Here is a 25,691-nt window from a genome sequence, read left to right as displayed (position 1 = left end):
AAACACTTGCAGTCCTTATAATGCATAAACACAACTTCATTCTTTATAAATCTCTCCAACAGTGTGTAATGTTAGCTTTAGCCACGGAGCACTATCAAACTCATTCAGAATCAAATGTAAACATCCAAATAAATACCATACTTACGCGATTAGACATGCTGTATGACGAACACTTTGTAAAGATCCATTTTGAGGGTTATATTAGCTGTGTGAACTTTGTTTATGCAGTGATAGAGTCGAGAGCTTGGGAGGGGTCGGAGAGCGCAAGCATTTAAAGGGGCCGCAGCCTGAATCGGCGCATTTCTAATTATGCCTCAAAATAGGCAGTTAAACAAATTAATTTAAAAAAAATCTATGGGGTATTTTGAGCTGAAACTTCACAGACACATTCAGGGGACACCTTAGACTTATATTACATCTTGTAAAAAAACGTTCGATGGCACCTGTTCATGCAGGTTTGAATCTAACTTATGACATGCCATGATCCAATTTCATTGCTCTCTTTCTTAATAATATAGATAAATATTAATTCATTATATAAATAACAAGGCTATAGCTAAAAGTTGTGGCTTTTGTCTTAATATATTGAGCTGTGATGCTCATGTGGAAGACAGAGGTATGAATCTGCTTCAGGAAATCCGTCTCATATTGTGGATTGCAGTATTTGTGTCTGTCTGCTGGCCTTTAATGAGCGGCCGTCTGCATGGTCACTCTGTGACCGTTATGTGTAATCCAGACCCTGGGGCGGCCGAGGATAGAAAGATGGAGCGAACAAGGGGGCTAATGTGCTGCTTTTGCAGTAACGCCCCCGCCTCAACTCATCCGTCTGATGCTCTCTGCTTGCCTCCGAACATTACTGTCACAGATTGCCCTCGCACCAGAGAGAGAGAACATAAGGAGAGATCAGCAGCAAAGATGAACGAGGAGAGTAAAAGAGTGAGTGAGAGAGAGAGAGAGTGGTGATTGAAACACAGCAGTAAAAAATAAGAAAGAGGAGGGGAAGATAAAGGCAGATAGAGAAGATGAAGAGGAGAAGAACTGACAGAGTAAGAGAGACAGTATAAAGACGCAGCGGGAGACAGTAAGGCGACGAAAAGATGAGGGCAGAGAAAGAAAAACAGAAGAAAGAGATGAAGAGAAGGAGAGAGAAGGGGAAAACCAGGAAGGCAGAAAGGATAAGATGCATTTGAAAACGATTAATCCTTAGTAAGCGGAACGTTTGAGTGCTGCTGTGTGTGTGAGAATAAGAGAGAGAAATAAAGAGTGCAGAGGATTTAACCAAACAAACAAAAATACTAATGGATTGCTCCTGTTTTAAGAGATTTTGAAACATGTTGCCGCCCTAGAATAGAAAGCTAACTGATATTTCCAAACCAAACAAATCAAATCATAACGCAAACAGCAGTAGCGGTGCAATACATTGATTTACTTTCAGTTTCGCTTTTATCTCTCATTTAAAGATGCAGTGCAAAATTTCTGCTCCATGTGCGGCACCAAAGCTAATTGCAAAAATTATTTTCAAAGCAATTAAAAAAAAAAAAAAAAAAAACTTTTTCGAAACTTCTTTAATTTACTTTCAGTTTCACTTTTAATTTTATTAAGGCTGAAAACCATACAGATACTTTACAGCATAAATGACTCCATTACAAGTTACCAATTCCAATAAGACTTGAGTAAAAGTCTTAGAGTATTTGATTTTAACAGTCTTAAGTATTTTACTCATGCTAAATGTAGATTCAAAGATGCACTAGTCCTCGACACCTAAGAGACATGTTGATTTGTAAAATGAGAAATCATGTTTATTTTCTAAAATCAAAATAAAACTGAACACCTCAATATTGCAATAAATCAAGGTTGACACAACAGCCTCTTAAACATCTGCAAACTCTCAAGTCTCAGTTAAGCTCAAGGGCACAAAAAGGCCTTAAGTAAACCAATATCCTTCAAAAAGGTCTTGTCAATATAGAGAATAAATAAAATAATGTTAAGTAAAATTAAATAGTCAAAGTCTACTTGCACTGGATGTGCTGGTTTCGGCCTCATCACCGGCTGCAGTCATTACCTCATCTGCTACATCAAACACCTGCAATTCAGACACTACCTGTTAATGCACTCGCATTCACATAATGTAGCCTTGTTGACAAGTTTGGGTGAGTAAAGGGAAAAAAACACAAGATGTAGTACCTTCAATGCCCTGTAGATGGCGATATCACTTCTTTTGAATCAGAAATAAACTGCCGCAGAAAAGTTAGGTGCCATAACTCATTACTCATCACAAATGTATTGGAGTAAAAAGTACATTTACTTGTTCAAAAATGTAGAGAGTAAAAGTTGCCAGTATCTTTGATACTCAGTACAACTACAAAGATATACTTAAGTACAGTAACTAATTACATTTACTCAAATACTTTACACCTCTTCTTGAAACATTCTAGTCTAGCCATGCAAGCTTGATTTCAGTGCCGTGAGTTTAGGTCGGGACTTCAAGATTTCAACTTTAATTTTTCAATCATCATGTTGGTCAAAACAACCTAGAGGAACAATTTATTTTCTTTTATAGCTCACAAAACCTTTGCTGTTGTCATTTTTGATGTATCAATCAACTGACATGTTTCTCCTGAAAGTTTTTGTGAGTCAATTGTTGACATGCAGTAAGAGTAGAGCTATAGAATGAATGCGCATTACATATAGCTCAGAAAATGTTGATGAGTTCATTGTTTCAACATCTGCTAGATGTACGTTTTTGACCATTGCGCTCTCGCCCTGTGTCTTTTGCAGTGTTTTGCTGTTCTAAAAATGCACCGCTCAAGTTACAATAAGTTCAACTTTTAAAAAATAACCATGAAATCTTGCGTTTTTAAAACACAAAAGACAAAAAATTAGATGGGGACGACACACTGCCGAAAGCAAACTAGAGCAAATAGAGTTAAAGATGAATTTGATTGATATCGTAACAGCCCTGGTTTTAGATCTCTTCTAAAACTCTTCTAGATTACTAGGGTCTTTTTCTCAGGAAAAATCTTAGCAACAGGAGAACGTCTCCATTTAATCTCCTTGCGTTCTAGGAGAAATAATTGAGACATTATATACAGTATGTGAGCAAATGGGAGATATTATTATAGTGTTGCTGTACACATTAATATTTGTTTGCATTTCAGTTAATAGTGTTCCTTTTCAGAAATGTGCCATACTCCTCATGCTTATCTAATTATTCAAGGTTTTATTCAATTTGAAATTCAATTTAATCAAATGGCATTCTGCAATTTGCTTCATCTATAATTGTACTGATATGAATTGGCAGTCTATGAATCACAGCTCTGGTTTTGTGTGGCTGATAACACACTCGCAATTTTCCCCCGTCTGTCAGGAAACTTGCCAGGTAACTCGTAATTCAGTCTCGGATTCAAGAACAGCCGCCAACAGCGCTGTCACTAACGACGTTCGTGGCTTTCATATAATATCATTTTATTGTCTGGGGAAAAAAGGCAGTATAATGAAATAATTTATGATGCTGCTTTCTCTGTAGCTGATTTAAATAATGTCTTCACTTTAAGAAGATGAAGAATGTCTTAATACACAACCTATCATGGTTCTGTCATCATTTACTCACCCTCATGTCGTTCAAAACCGCAAGCACACCGCAGGTCATGTGACAAGAACCAACCGATCAACTTCAGCCTTTCCATAACAAAACATCGAAAGCTTAGCTGAACAGCTGATCATAGCTGTACAGGACAGGTTTCTCCATAAATATATCTAGTAGTAAAGCTAATGCAAGGGCTAGAAATCAATTTATCTGTTGCTGATACTTTGTCATTGTGGAGAGCACAGTTCATGGATAGCAATGTCAGATGCCACGGCAACGCAAGCGCTTTGGAGAAGGAATGTTGTTTCAAATGTGGAAATACGTCAATATACACAATTTTTCAAGTTTAACTCCACCAAGGTTAATCTTCTAACCAGGGGCGGAGCCAGACATTGTAAATCTATGTTTTTCCAATGACATTTTAATTTTCTGTTAACAGCTTTACTGACATGAAAGAAGCTTTTTTCTAGTATTCTTGAGTAAAGTTCATAAAATGTAGGCTACATGAGTTGGCACTGTAATTTGTAAAAGTTTGTAAGGTGTACCTCCTCTAGAAAATTTAGTACATTTTAAGGTTAAATGCATCAATCTGGGGCACTTTGGAAGCAGCGCAGACAGACTGTATATATACTTAATCACTGTATTTTGCTGTTTTATAAAGGCACAAAGCCATATCACGGTTTCGATTTTAGTTCGTTGGCAAAATACAACGTTAGAGACCATTTACATGTTTTAAATTTTCGGTTCATTATGAAACGGTGGCACCGGGTCATTGGGAAACACTGAATGAACGTTTAGCTGACAAATGTGCCAAAGTTGTATTATCAGCTGTTATATCATAACAAAAACCCTTCAACCGGACCGAAAGAGAGTCTCGAGGCCTGCCGCTGCTCTAAGTGAGTGACAGGAGGCGTGGCTCTGTACATCTGCGGTGTGCGTGAACTCGCTGTCGGAGAGAAGAGAGAGAAAACGCTACCGGTAACGCTGTATCTATGGATCTATGGTATGGATAGTACTGTAGAAAAGCGGTATTGAACTGTTTAACATATTTTAATTGAGAGACATGTTGAAAAAAAATTATATTTTGACACCACTGTTAAGAAACCTCAAACCTGAAAAATTCGGGGCTTGACTCAAAACATTCGGGGCTGAAGCCCCAGCAAAATCGGCTGGCGCCGCCCCTGCTTCTAACTCCTGACTGATTTGTCGGACAAAATGGTGGATTCGGCATTCTGATTGGTTAGATCGCTTGTCAATCAAACTCCTGGCGAAGGGTCAATTGCTTTCATTTGAAAATAGCTAAAACTGGTCGCTAGATGACGTCATAGTGGCGAGTCCACTGATCTATGTTAATATAAATATAGATCAGGGGCAAGTCATGGAATCTAGATAAGGTTTGTCTAAGAAGTTGCTAGATTTGTTGCTAGGCTTTTGAAAAAAGTCTCAAAAGGGGTGGGGGAAGTCGCTAAATCTAGCGATAAAATCGCTGAATTGGCAGCACTGGGCCTGGCATGAATAATGCGGTTTCACAGATCCATGTGAACGGGGATCATTTGAACAACTTTGTTGTCATTTGCAAAACTTTTTAAAAATGTGAAGGAAAAGTCTTTACGTTTTTAATGCATTGTTGTCGTGTAAATGTACCCTAAACCTAAAATTCAGTTTTTCCTTGTAAACTAGTATTTCTTTCTGGAAATGCAAATATTTTTAGTATTTCCTTTTTTGGAGCTGTTTTGACACTACAGAGGGTGGCTATTATTATATCGGTCAATTCAAATTGGGCTGTTTGGTGTAAATGGGGTCATGGCTGATGCGATGATCCTGACAGAACAGCCCAGTGGAAATGATATCTGATCAGTGTTGCCTGTCTAGTGTTACTGGATCAGGATGAGCCAATCAATGTGTCTGAGCTTAGAAGATCACAGCTGCATCCAGTACAGCGGGGTGGACAGTCACACACATACATCTGCAGAGATTTCGGCAAGAGCTGAGTGTCCAGCGACACAGCAGGATATGTGTACAAGCGACGGATGGCAAACAGCTGCCGGGTTGAACCAGGGGACACCCAGTACATTTTGCCTCTCGTTATACCGGCGAGGAGTAATACACACACATGCATTGCAAACAGAAATGCACACACAGACACACTACGGCTGCGGCAGGAGGAGAGGCTTTGTTGAACCTCCGCCGCACTGAGCCCTGCTACATCCGCCACATGCCGCGCGCAATCTGCTCCAGACACACACACACACACACACACACATAGACTCAGGGGATTACACACACACACACTCACGGTGTAGAATGAGAATGCACATAACATGAAAGAGCTTATATAACAATGAGACGCGGTAAGGGAACGCTACAACATTAAGCTATTACGAGCCAAAAGCATATCACAGTCCCACCGATATCCAGAATAACAACACAATCACAAAAAACAACATCATGTCACGGTGAAACTCACACACCTTCAGATATGAGCTTAAACATGCTATGTAAACTACTGTCTGCAACACACACACACACACACTTTTTTTTTTTTCATATTTCTTCTTGTCCTGCCAATATTTTCATTGGCCCCATTTAAAAAAAACAAACAAACAAAAAAAAAACAGATGCAAATTAAGTTATTCATTACATTCATCAAAAAAAGATTTCTTTAAGTTAATTTGAATAATTTACAATTCAAAAAGTATTTAATTTTGTACAAAAAGTATTTAAAATGTTTTAATTATTTAAATAAATTAAATAAAGGTTATTAAATAGCAATAATAGCTGAAAACATGATTGCTTTATAATTTCCAACTATTATTACAAATAAAAAACTTTTTAAAAAAGTTTTCCTTATTTAAATAGTTTATTATTGTTAGTTAAATAAGAAAACTTAAATAAATTAAATAAACACATTTTCTCCTGACACACTTAAATCAAATTTTTTTATTACACTATAATTTCATACAGTTTTGTTTTTTGTTTGTTTTTTTTAAAGAAAAAGAGCAATTTTTAATCGGTAATGAGCATTTTGGATAAGATTCAGATTGAAGATTTTTGTTTGTCACATACACATTTATATGCAGAATACAACCTGCGGTGAAATGTGGTCCGCCCCATAAACTGCGCAAAACATATATATAAAGGATAAACATAGAAATAATAATAGAAATTAGGTAAACCTGAAGAAGTGCAGACTGTATACAATAGATCTGACATGAATAAATACTCATGAGAGTGTGGCATCAACAGTACAAAGTGCAGATAATTGAGAACTGACAGGAAAGTACCAGAAGAGACCCAGTCTTAACTTGTGTCCCCATGAGCACAACAAATGACCAATGACTTGTTGGGTCATGTGAGAGGTCCGTCAACTGGTCCCAAACTCCCTTACACTGGCCCCGGGCCATCAGACCATCTTTTATCTTTATATATTGTAACCGAGGAAGCCAAAAGTTGCTTAATAAAGCTGAACGTAAGAGACTAAACGTCTTTGAAGAGAAAAAGAGCTGCAGGTGTCCCGCCCTTTGATTGCCTGTCTGGCACTCTGTCATTCAACATTTCCTTTAGGGAGGCAACAGACACAACATGCTGACTATTTCAGCTTAATTAAACATTTTATTTACTGGAATGTGTGTAGGTCGACGTAATAGATTACTTGTCACAACTCCACCACTCGTGATTGACTGTACATAACTCAATGCCTTGATGCTAGAGTGTTCTGGAAGGTTGCCAGGGTGTTGCTGAGGGGTTTCTAGGGTAACTACCAAACATCTAGAACATTGTTGCTTCAAAGCGTGTGTTTGGAGAGACTACAAACATGACGATAAAAAACTATAGATTTAACAGTTTTGTTCTTCTAGTGCAGGGGTGGTGAATGTTGGTCCTGGAGAGCCACTGTCCTGCAGAGTTTTGCTCCAACCCTGATTAAAACTCACCAGCCTGTAACTTTCTAGGGGTGGAAGAAGTCTATCAGCTTGCTTTCTGATTGGGTAACGTAACGGTGTGTGCGTATTTCCCCCTACACAACAGAATTTCTGATCGTAAACTTTCAAAATGTTGGATATTTACGATTTGAGATGAGTGCGGCCCCAACGTTCTTCCGAGCTGATTCGATGAGAAGGACCTGGCTACAGCCTGCAGAATGGGGCGGGGCTACACATGTACTTACTCTGATTGGCTCGATCCACTTTCATAGGCATACATGATAGGAAATATGTTCTGAGTTGTCTTCACTATAATGCACAGACACTACAACATTAGCATACATCCCGCAATGGCAAGAGAAATTAATTATGAAATGTTTATTCGTGGTGGATGGTGTACACAAACCCTGTACTTAAGTTAAAGTTGATAAACACTAATAAAATATTACTCAAGTAAAAGAGAGGTTAGAGCTCAACCTATTTAGAGGTCTAAAATAGGTTAGAGCTCAGTCTGACATAATTATGAATTATTAGGAGCACACATGATCTGAGAATTTGAGCAGGACAAGACCAAATGAAATGTTTATTCACTTGACTTGCTTTTAACTGCTGCAAGTTTAGTTGTCTGGATCACTTGAATTCACAAATGACCCATGAACCTGTTGATTGAAAATAATTGGCTCCAAAGATTTGCTTACGAAACAGACATCACTATCGGGTCTCAGAAATCTTGATTTCTTCACTTTAAAATTATGAGGAACGGCGTGTTTTCCTGAAATGGAGGAAAAGGTCTGATATTATGCTTTGCAATGTTGTGAAGAAAAAGAACACAAAAAGTTGTAATGCAGACACATTAGCCTATTGCAATGTCATTTAGTTATCATACAACTGCACCCAACATGGCTTATATGAACCAATAATACCTTCTGTAAAATAAGTGTGTCTTTCCATGCTGTTTAAATTAAAACGAGACTGATACATATTTTTAGTTTCCTTTCTCGTATGGTGATTTGAAGTAATCACATTTCATTAATCATTTAATTCATAATTCATTCCTCTACCTGAAATCCTGACCCTCCTGCTGTGGATAATCAACCTATACATTTTTATTTAAATGTTATGGGGTTGTTCGTGTGTCAGCCTAAAGGCCAGCTTAATTTAGCAAAACAATCATTTCAGGGACATCGCAAGATATAGGCTAATGTTTTTTTCTTCCGTGCTTTATAATGAAGGCTTTGTGAAAACATTTTTGCAGTTCATATAGATTTGAACGACATATACTCCATCCTACACTGACCACAAACACATTTTTTTTATCACATATCCCTATGAAAGACGACCGAGCCAATCAGAGAAAGTATGGTGCGGAGCAAAACGTGCAGCCCCGCCCTGTTCTGCAGGCTGCAGCCAGGTGTCACTTTCAAATAAAATTTTCCTGATAATTTACTCACCCCCATGTCATCCAAGATGTCCATGTCCTTCTTTATTCAGTCGAAAAGAAATTAAGGTTTTTGCTGAAAACATTCCAGGATTATTCTCCTTATAATGGACTTCAATGGACTCCAGATGGTTGAAGGTCAAAATTACAGTTTCAGTGCAGCTTCAAAGGGCTTTAAATGATACCAGATGAGGAATAAGGGTCTTATCTAGCGAAACGCTCAGTCATTTTTGAAAAAAATGTAAATGTATATGCTATATATAAACAAATGTTCGCCTTCCAAGTGTTTCCGCCAAAACCGCACTTTTGTATTCTTCAAATAGCTTTCGCTGAATGTCCTACGCCTTCCCTATTCTACTTACGGAAAAACTGGTGCTGCGTTCTTTCCGTAAATTGAATAGGGAAGGCGTAGGACATTCAGCGTAAGCTTTTTGAAGAATATGAAAGTGCAGTTTTGGCGGAACCACTTGGAAAGGCGATCATTTGTTTATATAAAGCATATACATTTACATTTTTTCGAAAATGACCAATCGTTTTGCTAGATAAGACACTTATTCCTCGTCTGGTGTCGTTTAAAGCCCTTTGAAGCTGCACTGAAACTGTAATTTTGACCTTCAACTGTTTGGAGTTTTTGAAGTCCATTATAAGGAGAATAATCCTGGACTGTTTTCAGCAAAAACCTTAATTTCTTTTCGACTGAAGAAAGAAGGACATGGACATCTTGGATGACATGGGGGTGAGTAAATTATCAGGAAAACTTTATTTGAAAGTGAACAAATTCTTTAACACACCTCACACCACAGGACAATCTGATAAGATAATCTGTAGAACCATCAAGATAATCTGGACTTTACCTAGGATTGTCGGAAAGGGAGAATTGGGCCGATTATCTTGTAGTGTGCGGGTGCCTTAATGTAGACATTTCCATTCAGGTGGTACCAATATGTCAGCCAGGTCGATTAACTGACTGGTATATTGCCCATTTTTGTGTGATTTTGAATTTTCACTCAGTGTTTTCTCCCTGGATTGATTCTACATCAAAACATGCTGAGAACTAATGTTGGTCTGGAATGATGCAGAGATCTTTTTTGGCCGTAGCGGAGGTAATATGAGCACCACTGAATAGCCTTCTGGGCCGCCATGGAGCTTTTTAAAGCAGAACTGTTTCCAGCAGCCCTGCTGCACTATCAGTATGCAGAACCAGCGAATGTGATTTATATTTGTGTGTGTGTGTGCCAGCAGACCAGATAGATGGGGAAATAGTTCTGCTGTTATGTCACGCTTTATCCAAAATTCATCACCCACCGGAGCGATCAATACTGGAAATGCAATAAATTTAAATACAGCGCAACATGTGTCTAAAATGCTTCATTTTATAGACTTGCATTTAAACTGCCAGTCAAAAGTTTGGACATGTTTGACTGGATTTATGGTTCTCATGATCTTAAAATCATTTTGGTTTAAAGGTTTATGAGTAGAGGCTTGAAATGAGTTTTTAGAGGAAAATGTTTCTATGTATGACAAAAATGTTATTATTTTTTATGTTTTTTTTTTTTACTCCACTTATATTGTTCATAAATAAAAAATTGCCATTTTATTAACTCATTGGAAATTTTTACAGCTTGAAAATGCTAATACTCTTCTGTGTTTTAGGATTAAAAACTATACAGCTCTTTAAGCCACACAATTTGAGGTATCATTCATGCCCGTTGTACAAGCGGTGCAGAACGAATAGGCCAAAGCTAAGAAGAGCCAGGAATATTAATATAGATACTTTGCTTCGCAAGCACTAATAAAGAATGAGTAGGTAGGTGTGTCCAAACTTTGAAATATTTTACTGCTCGTTAACCTCATATCGACACCTTTGGGTTTCCAGGTGCTGTCATTAGATATGATGAGACTTTAATCCTGAGATTAAACCACAGAGGTTTGATAGAAGAGAGGAGGTCAGGCACACATCATGGATGGGAAATGGAGTTTACAGAATAATAGAGGAGAAGGGCAGGAGAGAGAAGGATTAGAAAGGAAGGTCGGTAACGAGGGATCCGATCGGAAAAGACAGAGATAAGGGGAGAGAAGAGGAAAAAGGATTTTTGAAAATCAAGCTACTCACAGAGTGGTTATCGAGTGTGTGAGCGTGACAGACAGACGGAGAGAGACACAGAATAAGCGAGCAGTTGTGTCAGGTTTCATCTTCATCATTGGTATTGCTGCTCATCTCCCTGCTGAAAGAGATACGCAGAAACACACGCTGACACGTTCAAAATCTCTCCGTCTTACTGTAGTTTCAGCGAGTCGTTAGTGTCTGTCAGGCCGCTGAGGTTTTAATTTGATTGATGATGATTCACTGCTGTTTAATTCATCACAGTGCTGATTGATGCTCTCACGTTTGTGTTCCCACAGTACTACGAGATGTCCTACGGGCTCAACATTGAGATGCACAAACAGGTAAGGTAAACCTGTGGGGCAAATTCACTAAACAGTTTTGCCTGTGTTATTTTAGGCCTCGAAAACAGCATTTTATTCTCTGTTCACACTGCACACAAATCTGATTCTGTTTTTAAATCAGATCATTAGGACAGGTTGTTTATAGGCTTGCAGGTATGCACAATATTACACATCATGATCAGATTACGCTTGTGTTGTGCCCTAAATAATTCCAATCTAACAGTTTACACTTGAAATACATATAGATTTAGTTTGAATCCGGTTAGTAAATGTCTGATTTCATGTGGCATTTACACTTGAAACACATGTGAATGTGGTTTGGAGCCGGTTTATAAGCGTTCAGTTTCATCTGATCTGACTATTCACAATTGAAACACATATGGATGTGGTTTGGATCCTGTTTATAAATGTGATTTCATGTGATCTGACCGTTTACACTTGTAATATATGTATGTGGTTTGGATCTGGTTTATAAACATCTGATTTCATGTGATCTGAACTTTTACACTTGTAACATATATGGATTTGGTTTGGATCCCTGTTTATAAACGTGATTTCATGTGATCTGACCGTTACCGTTTACACTTGTAACATATATGGATGTAGTTTGGATCCTGTTTATAAACGTGATTTTATGTGATCTGACCGTTTAGACTTGTAACATATGAATGAGGTTTGGATCCTGTTTATAAACGTGATTTTATGTGATCTGACCGTTTAGACTTGTAACATATGAATGAGGTTTGGATACTGTTTATAAACGTGATTTTATGTGATCTGACCGTTTAGACTTGTAACATATGAATGAGGTTTGGATCCTGTTTATAAACGTGATTTCATGTGATTTGACCGTTACCGTTTAGACTTGTAACATATGGATGTGGTTTGGATCCTGTTTATAAACGTGATTTCATGTGATTTGACCGTTACCGTTTAGACTTGTAACATATGGATGCGGTTTGGATCCTGTTTATAAACGTGATTTCATGTGATCTGACCATTACCGTTTACACTTGTAACATACATGGATGTAGTTTGGATCCTGTTTATAAACGTGATTTTATGTGATCTGACCGTTTAGACTTGTAACATATGAATGAGGTTTGGATCCTGTTTATAAACGTGATTTTATGTGATCTGACCGTTTAGACTTGTAACATATGAATGAGGTTTGGATCCTGTTTATAAACGTGATTTCATGTGATTTCATGTGATTTGGCCGTTACAGTTTAGACTTGTAACATACATGGATGTAGTTTGGATCCTGTTTATAAACGTGATTTTATGTGATCTGACCGTTTAGACTTGTAACATATGAATGAGGTTTGGATCCTGTTTATAAATGTGATTTTATGTGATCTGACCGTTTAGACTTGTAACATATGAATGAGGTTTGGATCCTGTTTATAAACGTGATTTCATGTGATTTGACCGTTACCGTTTAGACTTGTAACATATGGATGCGGTTTGGATCCTGTTTATAAACGTGATTTCATGTGATCTGACCGTTTACACTTGTAACATATATGGATGTGGTTTGGATCCCTGTTTATAAACATGATTTCATGTGATCTGACCATTACCGTTTACACTTGTAACATACATGGATGTAGTTTGGATCCTGTTTATAAACGTGATTTTATGTGATCTGACCGTTTAGACTTGTAACATATGAATGAGGTTTGGATCCTGTTTATAAACGTGGTTTTCTGTGATCTGACCGTTTAGACTTGTAACATATGAATGAGGTTTGGATCCTGTTTATAAACGTGATTTCATGTGATTTCATGTGATTTGGCCGTTACAGTTTAGACTTGTAACATATGGATTTAGTTTGGATCCTGTTTATAAATGTGATTTCATGTGATCTGACCGTTTACACTTGTAACATATATGGATGTGGTTTGGATCCTGTTTATAAACGTGATTTCATGTGATCTGACCGTTACCGTTTACACTTGTAACATATATGGATGTAGTTTGGATCCTGTTTATAAACATGATTTCATGTGATCTGACCATTACCGTTTACACTTGTAACATACATGGATGTTTGTTTGGATCCTGTTTATAAACGTGATTTCATGTGATCTAACCTTTTACACTTGTAACATATAAGAATGCTTTTTTAAACTGAGCATGTGGGCTTCTAAAATGAGAAATAGACTGTGCACATTGTGTTCAATGTGATACCTGATTTGCATAATGTCTTTCATGAATCAGTTACTGAAACCACATACACATGAGTGCAAATAAACAAAACTATCAGTGGGTGCGATTCATTCCCAGTGAATTCCCACATGTGTGCACAATGAAATGGTTTTAATGGGGTTTAAGGGAGGGTCATAATCTTCCATGATGCTTCATAGTCACACAGACACACACACAAACACACACACACACACACAACATCATGTGCACAAACATGCTTTTTGGAGTACTGTTAAAAGCATGAAGCAGACTTTGCTTACATTTTAAAAGTATAATAATTGTATAAACAAAAAAAGATTTAATATGAAATTTTATTTTATTTTAAGCCAACCAATCAGATAATAGTAGGCGATCAATCCCTTGCCAATTCTGTAGACAATATGCTGTGAGTGAACATGCCTGCACTTCATCAACAGCTTTTAGTGTTAGTATCTGCTGTAAGAATAGACAGTGCTGTGTCTCTCTCTTTCCTTTCCTCTGACTGATTTCCCTCTAAATCAGTCTTTCCCAGCCTCAGCGACGTTTGAGGAAGAGGGTAATCATACACGCTCTCTGTGTGAGCTGGCATAGATGAATGGAGAGTGATAGAGGAAGACAAGAAAGAGAAAAACGACACAGGAAGAGAGAAAGACCTTTGAGTATAGGCATAAAGTTTTGTTAAGAATCGCCCACTTTTTCAGGATAAGACTGTCTGATTGACAAGCAACCAACCTTTTTTTTTTTTTTTTTGCTGTTTAAGGGCGTGTCATGTGATTGTGTGTCAGTGGGCGGAGCTTCGGTCTTAATGCTTTCATATTCAACAAACTGATTTGCCTCCTAATAGGATTCCACATCTGTCTCCGCCCCTTCTCTAATCCTTGTTTGATCGTAGTGCTTTTAGGGTTTTTCCTGTCGTTCTCTCTCGCTTTCTCTAGGTCTCACTCCTGTCCCTGTTCATTTAAAGCACTGAATTAAGACAGGCTATTAGAGTTGGCTAGACAGAGATCTAGATGGGTCAGTGTGTGTGTGTGAGTGTGTTAGCTGCTGAATTCTGGGATGTGTGAAATTGCAACACTATTTTCAGCATTGCTTTGATGATGTTTGCACATGATTGGCATCTCAATAATAGTTCATCGCATCTGAATACATATGTTCACTGAATCCCTGAATAAATGCTTGAATACATAAGAGATATCTATCTATCTATCTATCTATCTATCTATCTATCTATCTATCTATCTATCTATCTATCTATCTATCTATCTATCTATCTATCTATGTGTGAAACAGCCCCTTTAATGGCTCTTGCGTTATGATTGCAACCAATGTAGTGAGGTGTGTGTGTCTGGGAGAGAGAGATGAGATGGACAAAATGAAAAAAAAAATGAAACGAGGAAAAAAAAACCCCAGCAGAACCATAAAAAGTGGGAATATGAAGCCAAGCCACACACTCACGCCTTTAAAGTGATGCCCCCGGATGCAGGTTTGTCCCTTTTATGTCTAATGGAGCCTCTCTCTCTCTCTCTCTCTCTTTCTCTCTCTCTCTCTCTCTCTCTCTCTCTCTCTCTCTCTCTCTCTCTCTCACCCGCACACTCTCGCTCTCTCTTCAAACATTTAAAGGCAAATATTAAGCAATGAGGCTCTAATCACTGATTGTGGTCACAGGCACCGAGGTATTCAATAAAGCCCTCATTTTCTCTTCTCCTCATCTGTCACACTGCGCTCTCTCACTCTCTTTTTCAGTTGCTGTGTCTCTTTCGCCCCCTGTCTCCCTCTATCTGTGCTTGTTCTCTTTTAAATTCTCCTTCTCTCGTTTTGGCTCACTCTACTGCTTGCTCTCTCTCATTTTCTCTCTCTTTCTCTCGCTCGCTCTCTTTCTCTGGGCAGTGTGCCAGCCTCTCTTCCCCTGGCGCTTCGCCAACATATCCCCCTCTCCTCCCTCCTCTCCTCTATCTCCCTCTCTTTCTCTCTGATTGATGGCCCTTCCATTCGAAAAAGGAAGAAAAGAAACAGAACGAGGGAGGAAAGGAGAGCAGTAAAGCACTGAAAATCACACACACAATGGAGGACACAAGCACACACATATGCACAAAACCCTACACACGTGCAAAGGCTCATGGGTAATTAAATGTGCGGGGGAAAAGCACTCACAGAGGAGGGATACGGATACATTCCTGAACATGTGTACACAAACAAATATAAATACAGGGAGCATCATACTTATATGCATATTTAAATTATTTAGTTTTATATATGTCAAATCGATTAATCGCGATTAATCACATCTAACATAATAGTTTTTTCAAATAATGTGTATAAATATTATATTCATATATATTATATGTGTCATATATTATGTAAACAAACTTTTATGTTAGATGTGATTAATCACGATTAATCGATTTGCCAGCACTTATATATATAAAATATTAGCATTTACTTTATTTATTTTAATTATTCATTTTTATGTAGATACATCGATTATTAATTAGTGTACTATTTTATGCATATAATATATTTTATTATTATTTTTAAAATGATATAGATACATACATTATATTTAATATTTAAATTATTTAGTTTTAGATGTCAAATCGATTAATCGCGATTAATCACATCTAACATAAGTTTTTTCAAATAATGTGTATAAATATTATATTCATATATATTATATGTGTCATATATTATGTAAACAAACTTTTATGTTAGATGTGATTAATCACGATTAATCGATTTGCCAGCACTTATATATATAAAATATTAGCATTTACTTTATTTATTTTAATTATTCATTTTTATGTAGATGCATCGATTATTAATTAGTGTACTATTTTTATGCATATAATATATTTTATTATTATTTTTAAAATGATATAAATACATACATTATATTTAATATTTAAATTATTTTGTTTTATATATGTCAAATCGATTAATCGCGATTAATCACATCTAACATAATAGTTTTTTCAAATAATGTGTATAAATATTATATTTTATATATGTGTCATATTTTTTATATATATATATATATATGTGTGTGTATGTATGTATGTGTGTGTGTGTATATAATTATTATTATTATTATTATTATTATTATTAGTTTATTAATTTAATTTAATTTTTTTCATTTTAATAATTATTACAATTTTAACATTAGTCCACCTCATTTATGATTATAACTGAATGCTGCAACCTCTCAGACTAGCAAACATATCATGAAGTCATGAAAATATAAATAAAATATGATTTATTGCATTTGGATGGTAAAAAAAAAGTTAATAACTGTTTAACACCCACAGAGCAAACATATGCAAATGTGGAGACATGTTCACACATGAATTCTGAGTAAATATATGTGCACACACAAGCAGCAGGGCATCTGCACCTACTCAGGTCCTTTTGATCGAGTGACAAAGCCATTATGCTAAAAGGTTGGCACCCTGGGACTTCCTCACAAACATGCACACACGTCTTGTTTTCCTTCTCCGTTTTTTCATTTCCCTCCTGCTCTCTCTCTTTTTCTCAAACACACTCGGTTTCATTCCAAAGCAGTTACATCACTCGCTCCCTCAACCTCATTATACACAAATGAGCTCTGTTTCACTCACGCACACAATCTGCAGATGTTCAGCATCACTGCTACACTGTGTCCCAACAAAAATGCAAACAACCGAACACGCTTCCGTTCACTCGTCTGCAGTCTCATGTGGCAGGAGGAACAAGTATTCTGCCAGGTAATAATAATATTTACGAATAATAACTATTCCACAAAATCTTATAACCCAATTTCAGCCAAAATGTAATATTCTATATACAGTACTACATATAGACAGATAGATTTACAGTCATGCTTATAGAAAGACTTTTTGACATAGATAGATAGATAGATAGATAGATAGATAGATAGAGACAGACAGATTGACGGCAGAATAACTGTTTGACATAGCATGAGATTGACCAATAGCAAACCACAACTATCCAATCAGTTCCCAATGGATAAAATCAAGTCCCACCCTATATTTTTTCCTGTGTGAAAAGCCGTTTCACTCGGATATTCGTCACTATAGGGCAGAAAAGACTATAACAACTTGTTTCATGCCGCCTTTAATATATTGTGTGGTGGTGTGCAGATTAAAATAGGTCCAAAACAGGTTTTGCTTTGCTCCTCATGTAGGTATTAGAGTGCACTTAGTGGTCTTCTGTGTTTCTGTGCCTCCATCACTGAAAATACTCCTCCATTACTGTGTGTGTGATCAGAGAGCATCAGAGAGCCCTATCACAGGACAGAAAAGACTGAAAAAACAGAAAAAAGACGATAATAGATGGAATATGAAGGTGGATGGTGGATGGGCACCGTGTAGAGTGTGTTGAAAGGAACGTGTGTGTGTGTGTGTCTGTGTGTGAAAGAAAGTAATTAACTGTTCATGTGTTGCAGCGTGTGTGAAACACTTGTCCGCCTGTCTGTTGTTTTTCTTAGTGAGACTATAATTAAACGTGTGTGTGTTTGTGTGCTCTGTTGCAGGAGATTGAGACTATTCAAGCTATTCAGCTCTGAAGAGCTCTCTCTCTCTCTCTCACACACACACACACACACACACACACACAGAGAAAGCCAAGGGAAATGTCTGAATGAATAGAATTCAGCACATGTACACAAATTCGACATATTTTCTGAAGAAAATGTAAATGTCTCTTGCCCATCATGCAAAACTCACTGACTTAATTCTAAGGTGTTGCTAAGGTGTTCTAAGTGGTTGCTACGATGTTCTGGGTGATTGCTAGGGTGTTCTGGGTAGTTTTATAATGTTACGAGTGGTTTAATGGCATTGCTTGGGTGTTTTCTGCAGTTGCTAGGGGGTTGTTAGGGTCCTCTGGGTGGTTGTTGTGATGTTTTAATATGTTTTTTAGCACATTGCTAGAGTGTTTTAGGTGGTTGCTTGGATGTTGTTGGGTGGTTGTTAGGGCATTACTGTGGGGTTGCTAGGATTTGTAGTGAAAGTAATGCTATGCAGTTGATAGATTGAACGATATTGTGTTTTTTATGGTTCTTGGTGATCTGTGGTTACTAGATGTGTTCTGGGTGTTTGCTAGGTTGTTATGAATGGTGGTTAATGGCACATTGCTGTTCAGTTGATAGGGTGCTGCTAGAGTGTTTTGGTGGTTGCTAGGGTGTTCTGGGTAGTTTCTAGGGTTTTATGAGTGTTTTTTTATCTCATTGCTAGGGTGTTCTGCATGGTTGCTATGATGTTATGAGTGTTTTTGTGCATTGCTAGGGTGTTCTGTTTGGTAGTAGCATGTTGCTATGCAGTTTATAGGGTGTTGCTAGATAGTTTTTGGAGGTTGCTAGGTGTTTATGAATCGTTGCTGGTAGAGCTGCACAATTCATTACATAAGAATAACTTAAGAATCACATTTTTTTGTTGTTGTTGTTGTTGTTTCAAACAGAGATCACAATTCCAATTCCAATTTATTTATTAAAGGTGCCCTAGAATTAAAAATTTAATTTACCTTGGCATAGTTAAATAACAAGAGTTCAGTACATGGAAATGACGTACAGTGAGTCTCAAACTCCGTTGTTTCCTCCTTCTTATATAAATCTCATTTGTTTAAAAGACCTCCGAAGAACAGGCGAATCTCAACTTAACACCGACTGTTACGTAACAGTCGGGCTCATTAATATGTATGCCCCAAATATTTGCATATGCCAGCTCATGTTCAAGGCATTACACAAGGGCAGCCAGTATTAACGTCTGGAGCTTCACAGCTGAATCATCAGACTATGTAAGCAAGCAAGGACAATAGCGAAAAATGGCAGATGGAGCAATAATAACTGACATGATCCATGATTACATGATATTTTTAGTGATATTTGTAAACTGTCTTTCTAAATGTTTCGTTAGCATGTTGCTAATGTACTGTTAAATGTGGTTAAAGTTACCATCGTTTCTTACTGTATTCATGGAGACAAGAGCCGTCGTTATTTTCATTATTAAACACTTGCAGTCTGTATAATGCATAAACACAACTTCATTCTTTATAAATCTCTCCAACAGTGTAGCATTAGCCGTTAGCCACGGAGCACAGCCTTAAACTCATTCAGAATCAAATGTAAACATCCAAATAAATACAATACTTACATAATCTGATGTATGCATGCAGCATGCATGACGAACACTTTGTAAAGATCCATTTTGAGGGTTATATTAGCTGTGTGAACTTTGTTTATGCAATGATAGAGTCGAGAGCTCGGGAGGGGGCGGAGAGCGTGAGCAATTAAAGGGGCCGCAGCCTGAATCGGCACATTTCTAATGATGCCCCAAAATAGGCAGCTAAAAAAATTTTATTTAAAAAAATCTATGGGGTATTTTGAGCTGAAACTTCACAGACACATTCAGGGGACACCTTAGACTTATATTACTTCTTGTAAAAAAACGTTCGATGGCACCTTTAAGTACATAAAAATACAATGTTAACCACAAATAACTATAAATAAGAGATACACAAACATCTACTTTCAGATTCTTAAACCCTTGGGACTCCTAAACCTTCAGGCTCTTAAGAGTCTTAAAGACACTTAAAACATCTTCAGACTCCTAAACCCAGTACCTGTGACAACGTTACCTTGACACATGTATGATCAAAAGTTAACGTAAACATTTTTTTTTTAAATGCCTTTTAAACTCACTAAGAGTTGATCATTGTCTGATATATAGTGGTAAACTGTTCCATAACCTTGGGATGGCAGCCGCAAGGGCGCGGCCACCTCTTTTTTCAGATTCGTCCTTGGAACAGCTAAAAGATTCTGTGACAGGGATTGTAAAAGACTTCTGCTCCTGAATCAGGTCCGCAATATACAGAGGGGCTGTACCATGTAAGTATTTAAAAACAAACAATAGCATCTTAAAATTAATCCTAAAATAAACTGGCAACCACTGCAGCAATCTTAATACTGGGGTAAAATGATCATATTTTCAAGTTCCTGTCAACAGTCTTGTGGGTGCATTTTGGACCATCTGTAATCTGTCCAGGATTTTATTTTGAGCACCATAACAGAGTGAGTTGCAATAGTCTAATCTCGAGGAGATAAACACATGAATAACCTATTCCAGATCTTTCCGGGATAAAAAAAGGCTTAATCTTAGAAATCATCCTCAGTTGGAAAAAGCTCATGTTAACAACTTTATCTGTCAAATTTCAGTGCACTGTCACAAACCACACTCAAATTTTTTACCTGATGTTTCGGAAAGGCAGTCAGTGTACCCAGCTTAATTTTGGTCGTGTCATGGAGTTCAGAGGGACCAAGGAGAATCAATTCCTTTTTCAAATTCATTTAAGCTCAGAAAATGTACAGACATTAATGCCTTGACCTCATCAAAACATGCCAGCAATGTTTCCATGGCAATAGAGGTGTTTGGCTTAAAAGGTAGATACAATTGAGTATCATCTGCATAACAGTAAAATGACACTCCCTATTTAGCCAAGATTAGACCTAAAGGGAGCATATAAAGAGAAAACACAATTCTTCCATGATTCTGAACAGTCAACTAAACAAAATGTTAATTGCGACAGTCTATTTAAAATGTTCCATTAATCTGAAATATTTTAAAAAATACTCGGATGGAATGAATGATTCAATGACTCTCTCATACATACTTCCCTTGTTTCATTACTGGATGAATCAGCGTTTTTTAACAAATCTCTTGAATGAGAAGCTGTGTCGCATACTCTATTGAGAAGGGTTTTTTTTATTAATATAAATTTGATTATTCTAATACTTTACAAAGTACACTCTATATAGTATGAATGCGTATAGTATGAATGTAATCTGTACTACATTTTCCATGTTGTCCTTATCACGTGACCTACCAGCGTCAGTTGTGTCGCTTGACCGCCATTCACAATTCCTCTCCTGTGGCCTCATGGGATAGTAAAGTGTCCATTGTATGCACACTTCAGAATATCACTGGAAGTAATAGGTTATCCAGGTACTCTTTTATGATTACTGTGAATTCGGACATACTGCTTTTGTTACATACTGCTTTTCGCCTACTATATAGTAGAGACGCAATTTCTAATGCAGTCAATGATTCAATGACAAATACATTTTTGAGTCACTTGTCGCCACCTACTGGTGTAATGATGTAATTTATACAATCGTTATTTAAAGTGCAAAGTTACTTAGAAAAGGTGATTTGCTCTATTTTGATCACTTCCGTAGACATTAGTGTTTATTTCTGAATTATAAACTTTTATCTCAGTGCTTCTGTGATTATAAGAATATTTGTAGCACAGAAATAATGATACTGTGTGGTTGAAAAGACTGTTTGTGAAACAGTTTCACTACTTGAATGTTCCAGTGTGATTTTGTCAAAGGTTTAATAGTCAAAAGCAAATCTTTGTCATTTAGGAATAAGATCGCGTTAAAAACTTTTAACGATTAAAGGTGCCCTAGAATTAAAAAATGAATTTATCTTGGCATAGTTAAATAACAAGAGTTCAGTACATGGAAATGACATACAATGAGTCTCAAACACCATTGTTTCCTCCTTCTTATATAAATCTCATTTGTTTAAAAGACCTCCGACAAACAGGCGAATCTCAACATAACACCAACTGTTACGTAACAGTCGGGATCATTAATCTGTACGCCCCCAATATTTGCATATGCCAGCTCATGTTCAAGCATTAGACAACGGCAGCCAGTATTAACATCTGGATCTGTGCACAGCTGAATCATCAGACTAGGTAAGCAAGCAAGGACAACAGCGAAAAATGGCAGATGGAGCAATAATAACTGACATGATCCATGATAACATGATATTTTTAGTGATATTTATAAATTGTCTTTCTAAATGTTTTGTTAGCATGTTGCTAATGTACTGTTAAATGTGGTTAAAGTTACCATCGTTTCTTACTGTATTCACGGAGACAAGACTGTCATTATTTTAATTTTTTAAACACTTGCAGTCTGTATAATTCATAAACACAACTTCATTCTTTATAAATCTCTCAAACAGTGTGTAATGTTAGCTTTAGCCACGGAGCAAAACCTCAAACTCATTCAGAATCAAATGTAAACATCCAAATAAATACCATACTTACGCGATTAGACATGCTGTATGATGAACACTTTGTAAAGAACAAATTTGGGGGGTATATTAGCTGTGTGAACTTTGTTTATGCTGTTAAAGGCAAGCGCGAGCTCTGTGGGCGGGGAGCGTGAGCATTTAAAGGGGCCTCATATTTAATGATGCCCCAAAATAGGCAGTTAAAAAAATTTATAAAAAAAATCTATGGGGTATTTTGAGCTGAAACTTCACAGACACATTCAGGGGACACCTTAGACTTATATTACATCTTTTAAAAAGACGTTCTACAGCACCTTTAATCGTGCAGCTCTTGTTTTCTTAGTGATTACTAGGGTTTTATTCGTTGTTTTAAACTCATTTCTACCGTGTTCTGTGTGGTTGATGGGGCGTTTGGAATAGTTTTTTTTTATCATTCATGACCACAAAATTACAATTAACCTACATCCTCCATCACAGCTGTGCTAAATTGCCTTCATTTCATTATTATCTGTCACTCTCTCTCTGTCTTGTGTATCTTTTGTTGCTTAGACACCATTGTCCTGAATATAATCTAAGCTGAAGCCATTTGTGTGCTTGGGAATTGAGAGCCCAGTGCAGTTGTACAGGTTTATCACTGTCACTGTTTTCTTTTCTAATCGAGCGTATGTATGTGTGTGTTCTCTTGCAGGCGGAGATCGTGAAGCGACTCAGTGCTATCTGTGCTCAAATCATCCCTTTCCTCTCTCAGGAGGTACGCTGACAGTGATTGACAACTCATCAGGGTTCTGGGGTCTTGTCCCAGAGGCACACACACACTTTCTCTCCCCCCACTCCCCGTCAGACTGATTCACCCTCAATACAGCAGACAGCTTCGAGATTTTAATGACCCCGTCTCACATCTCCAACCAAACAAGGATTGCTGATATCCTGCGTTTTTTAACGAAGCAGCAAACTCCTGCCGTGTCCGGTTACAGAAAGTCATTTGCGATGACTTGATGAGCTCGGTTTGCAAATTCAGCTTGAGTCCAGCATCACTGTTTGCTTTATTAGCAGTTCTACTACTAGCGATACCAGCAGGTTGTCCCAGTCCAAACCCATGCTAATGGTTGAACCTGAAGTCAAACAATGACTCACTTCATTTTTCAAATGAGCCAAAACATCAAAGTCTAGTCGTTCACACAAAAATCAAAGAGTTCTTAGGGACAATAAACAAATTAACGCCCCCCCGTACAGTCACATGTTGCTTGTTTCTTTCAATTCGTATGAATTGTAGACGGAGAAGCTCTTGAGATTCGGCTGTTGCTTTTCTAGCTGTTCTTTGTTGCGTTAGTAAGAATGGCTAAAGCTGGAATGGTTTGTTTTGTGTCCCAACATATTCAAAGCTCCAGTTCCCTTGTCGAGGAGCCATAGATCCATTATTATCTTCAAAGCTTTGGAGCCGCAGTCCTCTCAAGTCCACGGTGGGTTGCATGAAAGCACATTATGAAAATTAAAGCAACTCACCTTTAGAGTTCAAAACTGTACTGGAAAATGAGGAAGGATTAACATAATTTCTCACAAAACTTATAAAACATTTAGATTCATTAAGATGATTTTTCCATTAATTAGCCACAGTTCTGTTATTCTAAATAAAATCTCCAAATACAAATATAAACATCAAGCACACAATTTATATTCTTGCAGATTAACGGCCAAATTATTAAATCCTTCAGGATATGTAAATATTCTGTTTCAGGGACATCACTTGCACACAACTGATATCTCAACCAATCAGATGCTTGTTTTATTGTACTTTATGTAAGACTTCTGTAAATAACATATCTGTTTACCAATCATTATTCATATAGTCTGTTTGTGAATATGACCTTTTATGTAATGTATACTGATGCAGCTCCCTTTCGTTTGAGGATACCTGTGTTCCAAATAAAGCGTCTGGAATGGATCCTCATTTCAAATGAGAGGATTTATTTGGGCAGATGAGCAATAAAAGATCAGGCGGAACTGTATTGATTAGGAGGTCACCTTTAGCATTAGCTCGAGTTAGTATCTGCTGACGGGGAAGGACAGAGTGATATGTCTGTCAATACTGACTGTGTGTGTGTGTATGTGTGTGTGACGGAGAGAGGGATGGAGAGAGAGGGGGTGTGAGGATTAATAGTTTACTTGTGAGACATGTTTACTTAAATTCACTTTTATTTGAGTGTTTGAGTTTTTGTCTGCAAATCTGTATTGTGTGTCTCTTTCTTACATGTATCAGCATCAACAGCAGGTTGTTCAGGCGGTGGAACGTGCCAAACAGGTCACCATGGCAGAACTCAATGCCATCATTGGGGTGAGTGACCTCTGACCTTTCTGACTTCTTATACTGATGGATAGAGAGATAGATAGACTGACAGACAGACGATAGATAGATAGATAGATAGATAGATAGATAGATAGATAGATAGATAGATAGATAGATAGATAGATAGATAGATAGATAGATAGATAGATAGATAGATAGATAGATAGATAGATAGATAGATAGATAGATAGATAGATAGATAGATAGAAAGAAAGATAGATAGATAGATAGGCTTTTCAGTCAGCCTGCAGAAGCAGTAGTTTCTGTTGTTGTCCTCTGCGGGCTCTATCACTGTGATATCAGAGGGGTTTAAGTGCAGTAAATGATCAGAGCTCAGAGAGACAGTGGACTGGAGAGAGATTGTGTCTCTTCATAACAGCCAGCAACAAAAGAAGCTGTAATTTAGCACAGTGAAGACAATCAATCAATCAATCAATCTATCTATCTATCTATCTATCTATCTATCTATCTATCTATCTATCTATCTATCTATCTATCTATCTATCTATCTATCTATCTATCTATCTATCTATCTATCTATCTATCTGTCTGTCTGTCTGTCTGTCTGTCTGTCTGTCTGTCTATATATCTATTTATTTGTCTGTCTGTCTATCTATCTGTCTATATATCTATTTATTTGTCTGTCTGTCTATCTATCTATCTATCTATCTCTGTCTGTCTGTATATCTGTCTG

General features: G+C 37.2%; 1 protein-coding gene across 4 annotated transcripts in view; it reads left to right on the top strand.

Moving 5' to 3' along the window:
- Positions 1-25,691, top strand: part of tle2b (TLE family member 2, transcriptional corepressor b) — a 58,982-nt gene that overhangs the window by 19,263 nt on the left and 14,028 nt on the right. For 3 of the 4 annotated variants that reach the window (XM_048183077.1, XM_048183075.1, XM_048183074.1), the window contains 3 exons: positions 11,348-11,392; positions 23,342-23,404; positions 24,911-24,985. In XM_048183077.1, coding sequence (XP_048039034.1) covers positions 11,348-11,392; positions 23,342-23,404; positions 24,911-24,985 — 183 coding nt within the window. Of the gene's footprint in view, positions 1-11,347; positions 11,393-23,341; positions 23,405-24,097; positions 24,114-24,910; positions 24,986-25,691 lie in introns of those variants that run through there. The other variant, XM_048183078.1, reaches the window with a different exon arrangement.

Source organism: Megalobrama amblycephala, linkage group LG2 (assembly GCF_018812025.1).
Source record: "Megalobrama amblycephala isolate DHTTF-2021 linkage group LG2, ASM1881202v1, whole genome shotgun sequence".
NCBI lineage: Eukaryota > Metazoa > Chordata > Actinopteri > Cypriniformes > Xenocyprididae > Megalobrama > Megalobrama amblycephala.
The sequence above is the reverse complement of the archived record's forward strand: the minus strand, read 5'-3'. Positions and strand labels throughout refer to the sequence as shown.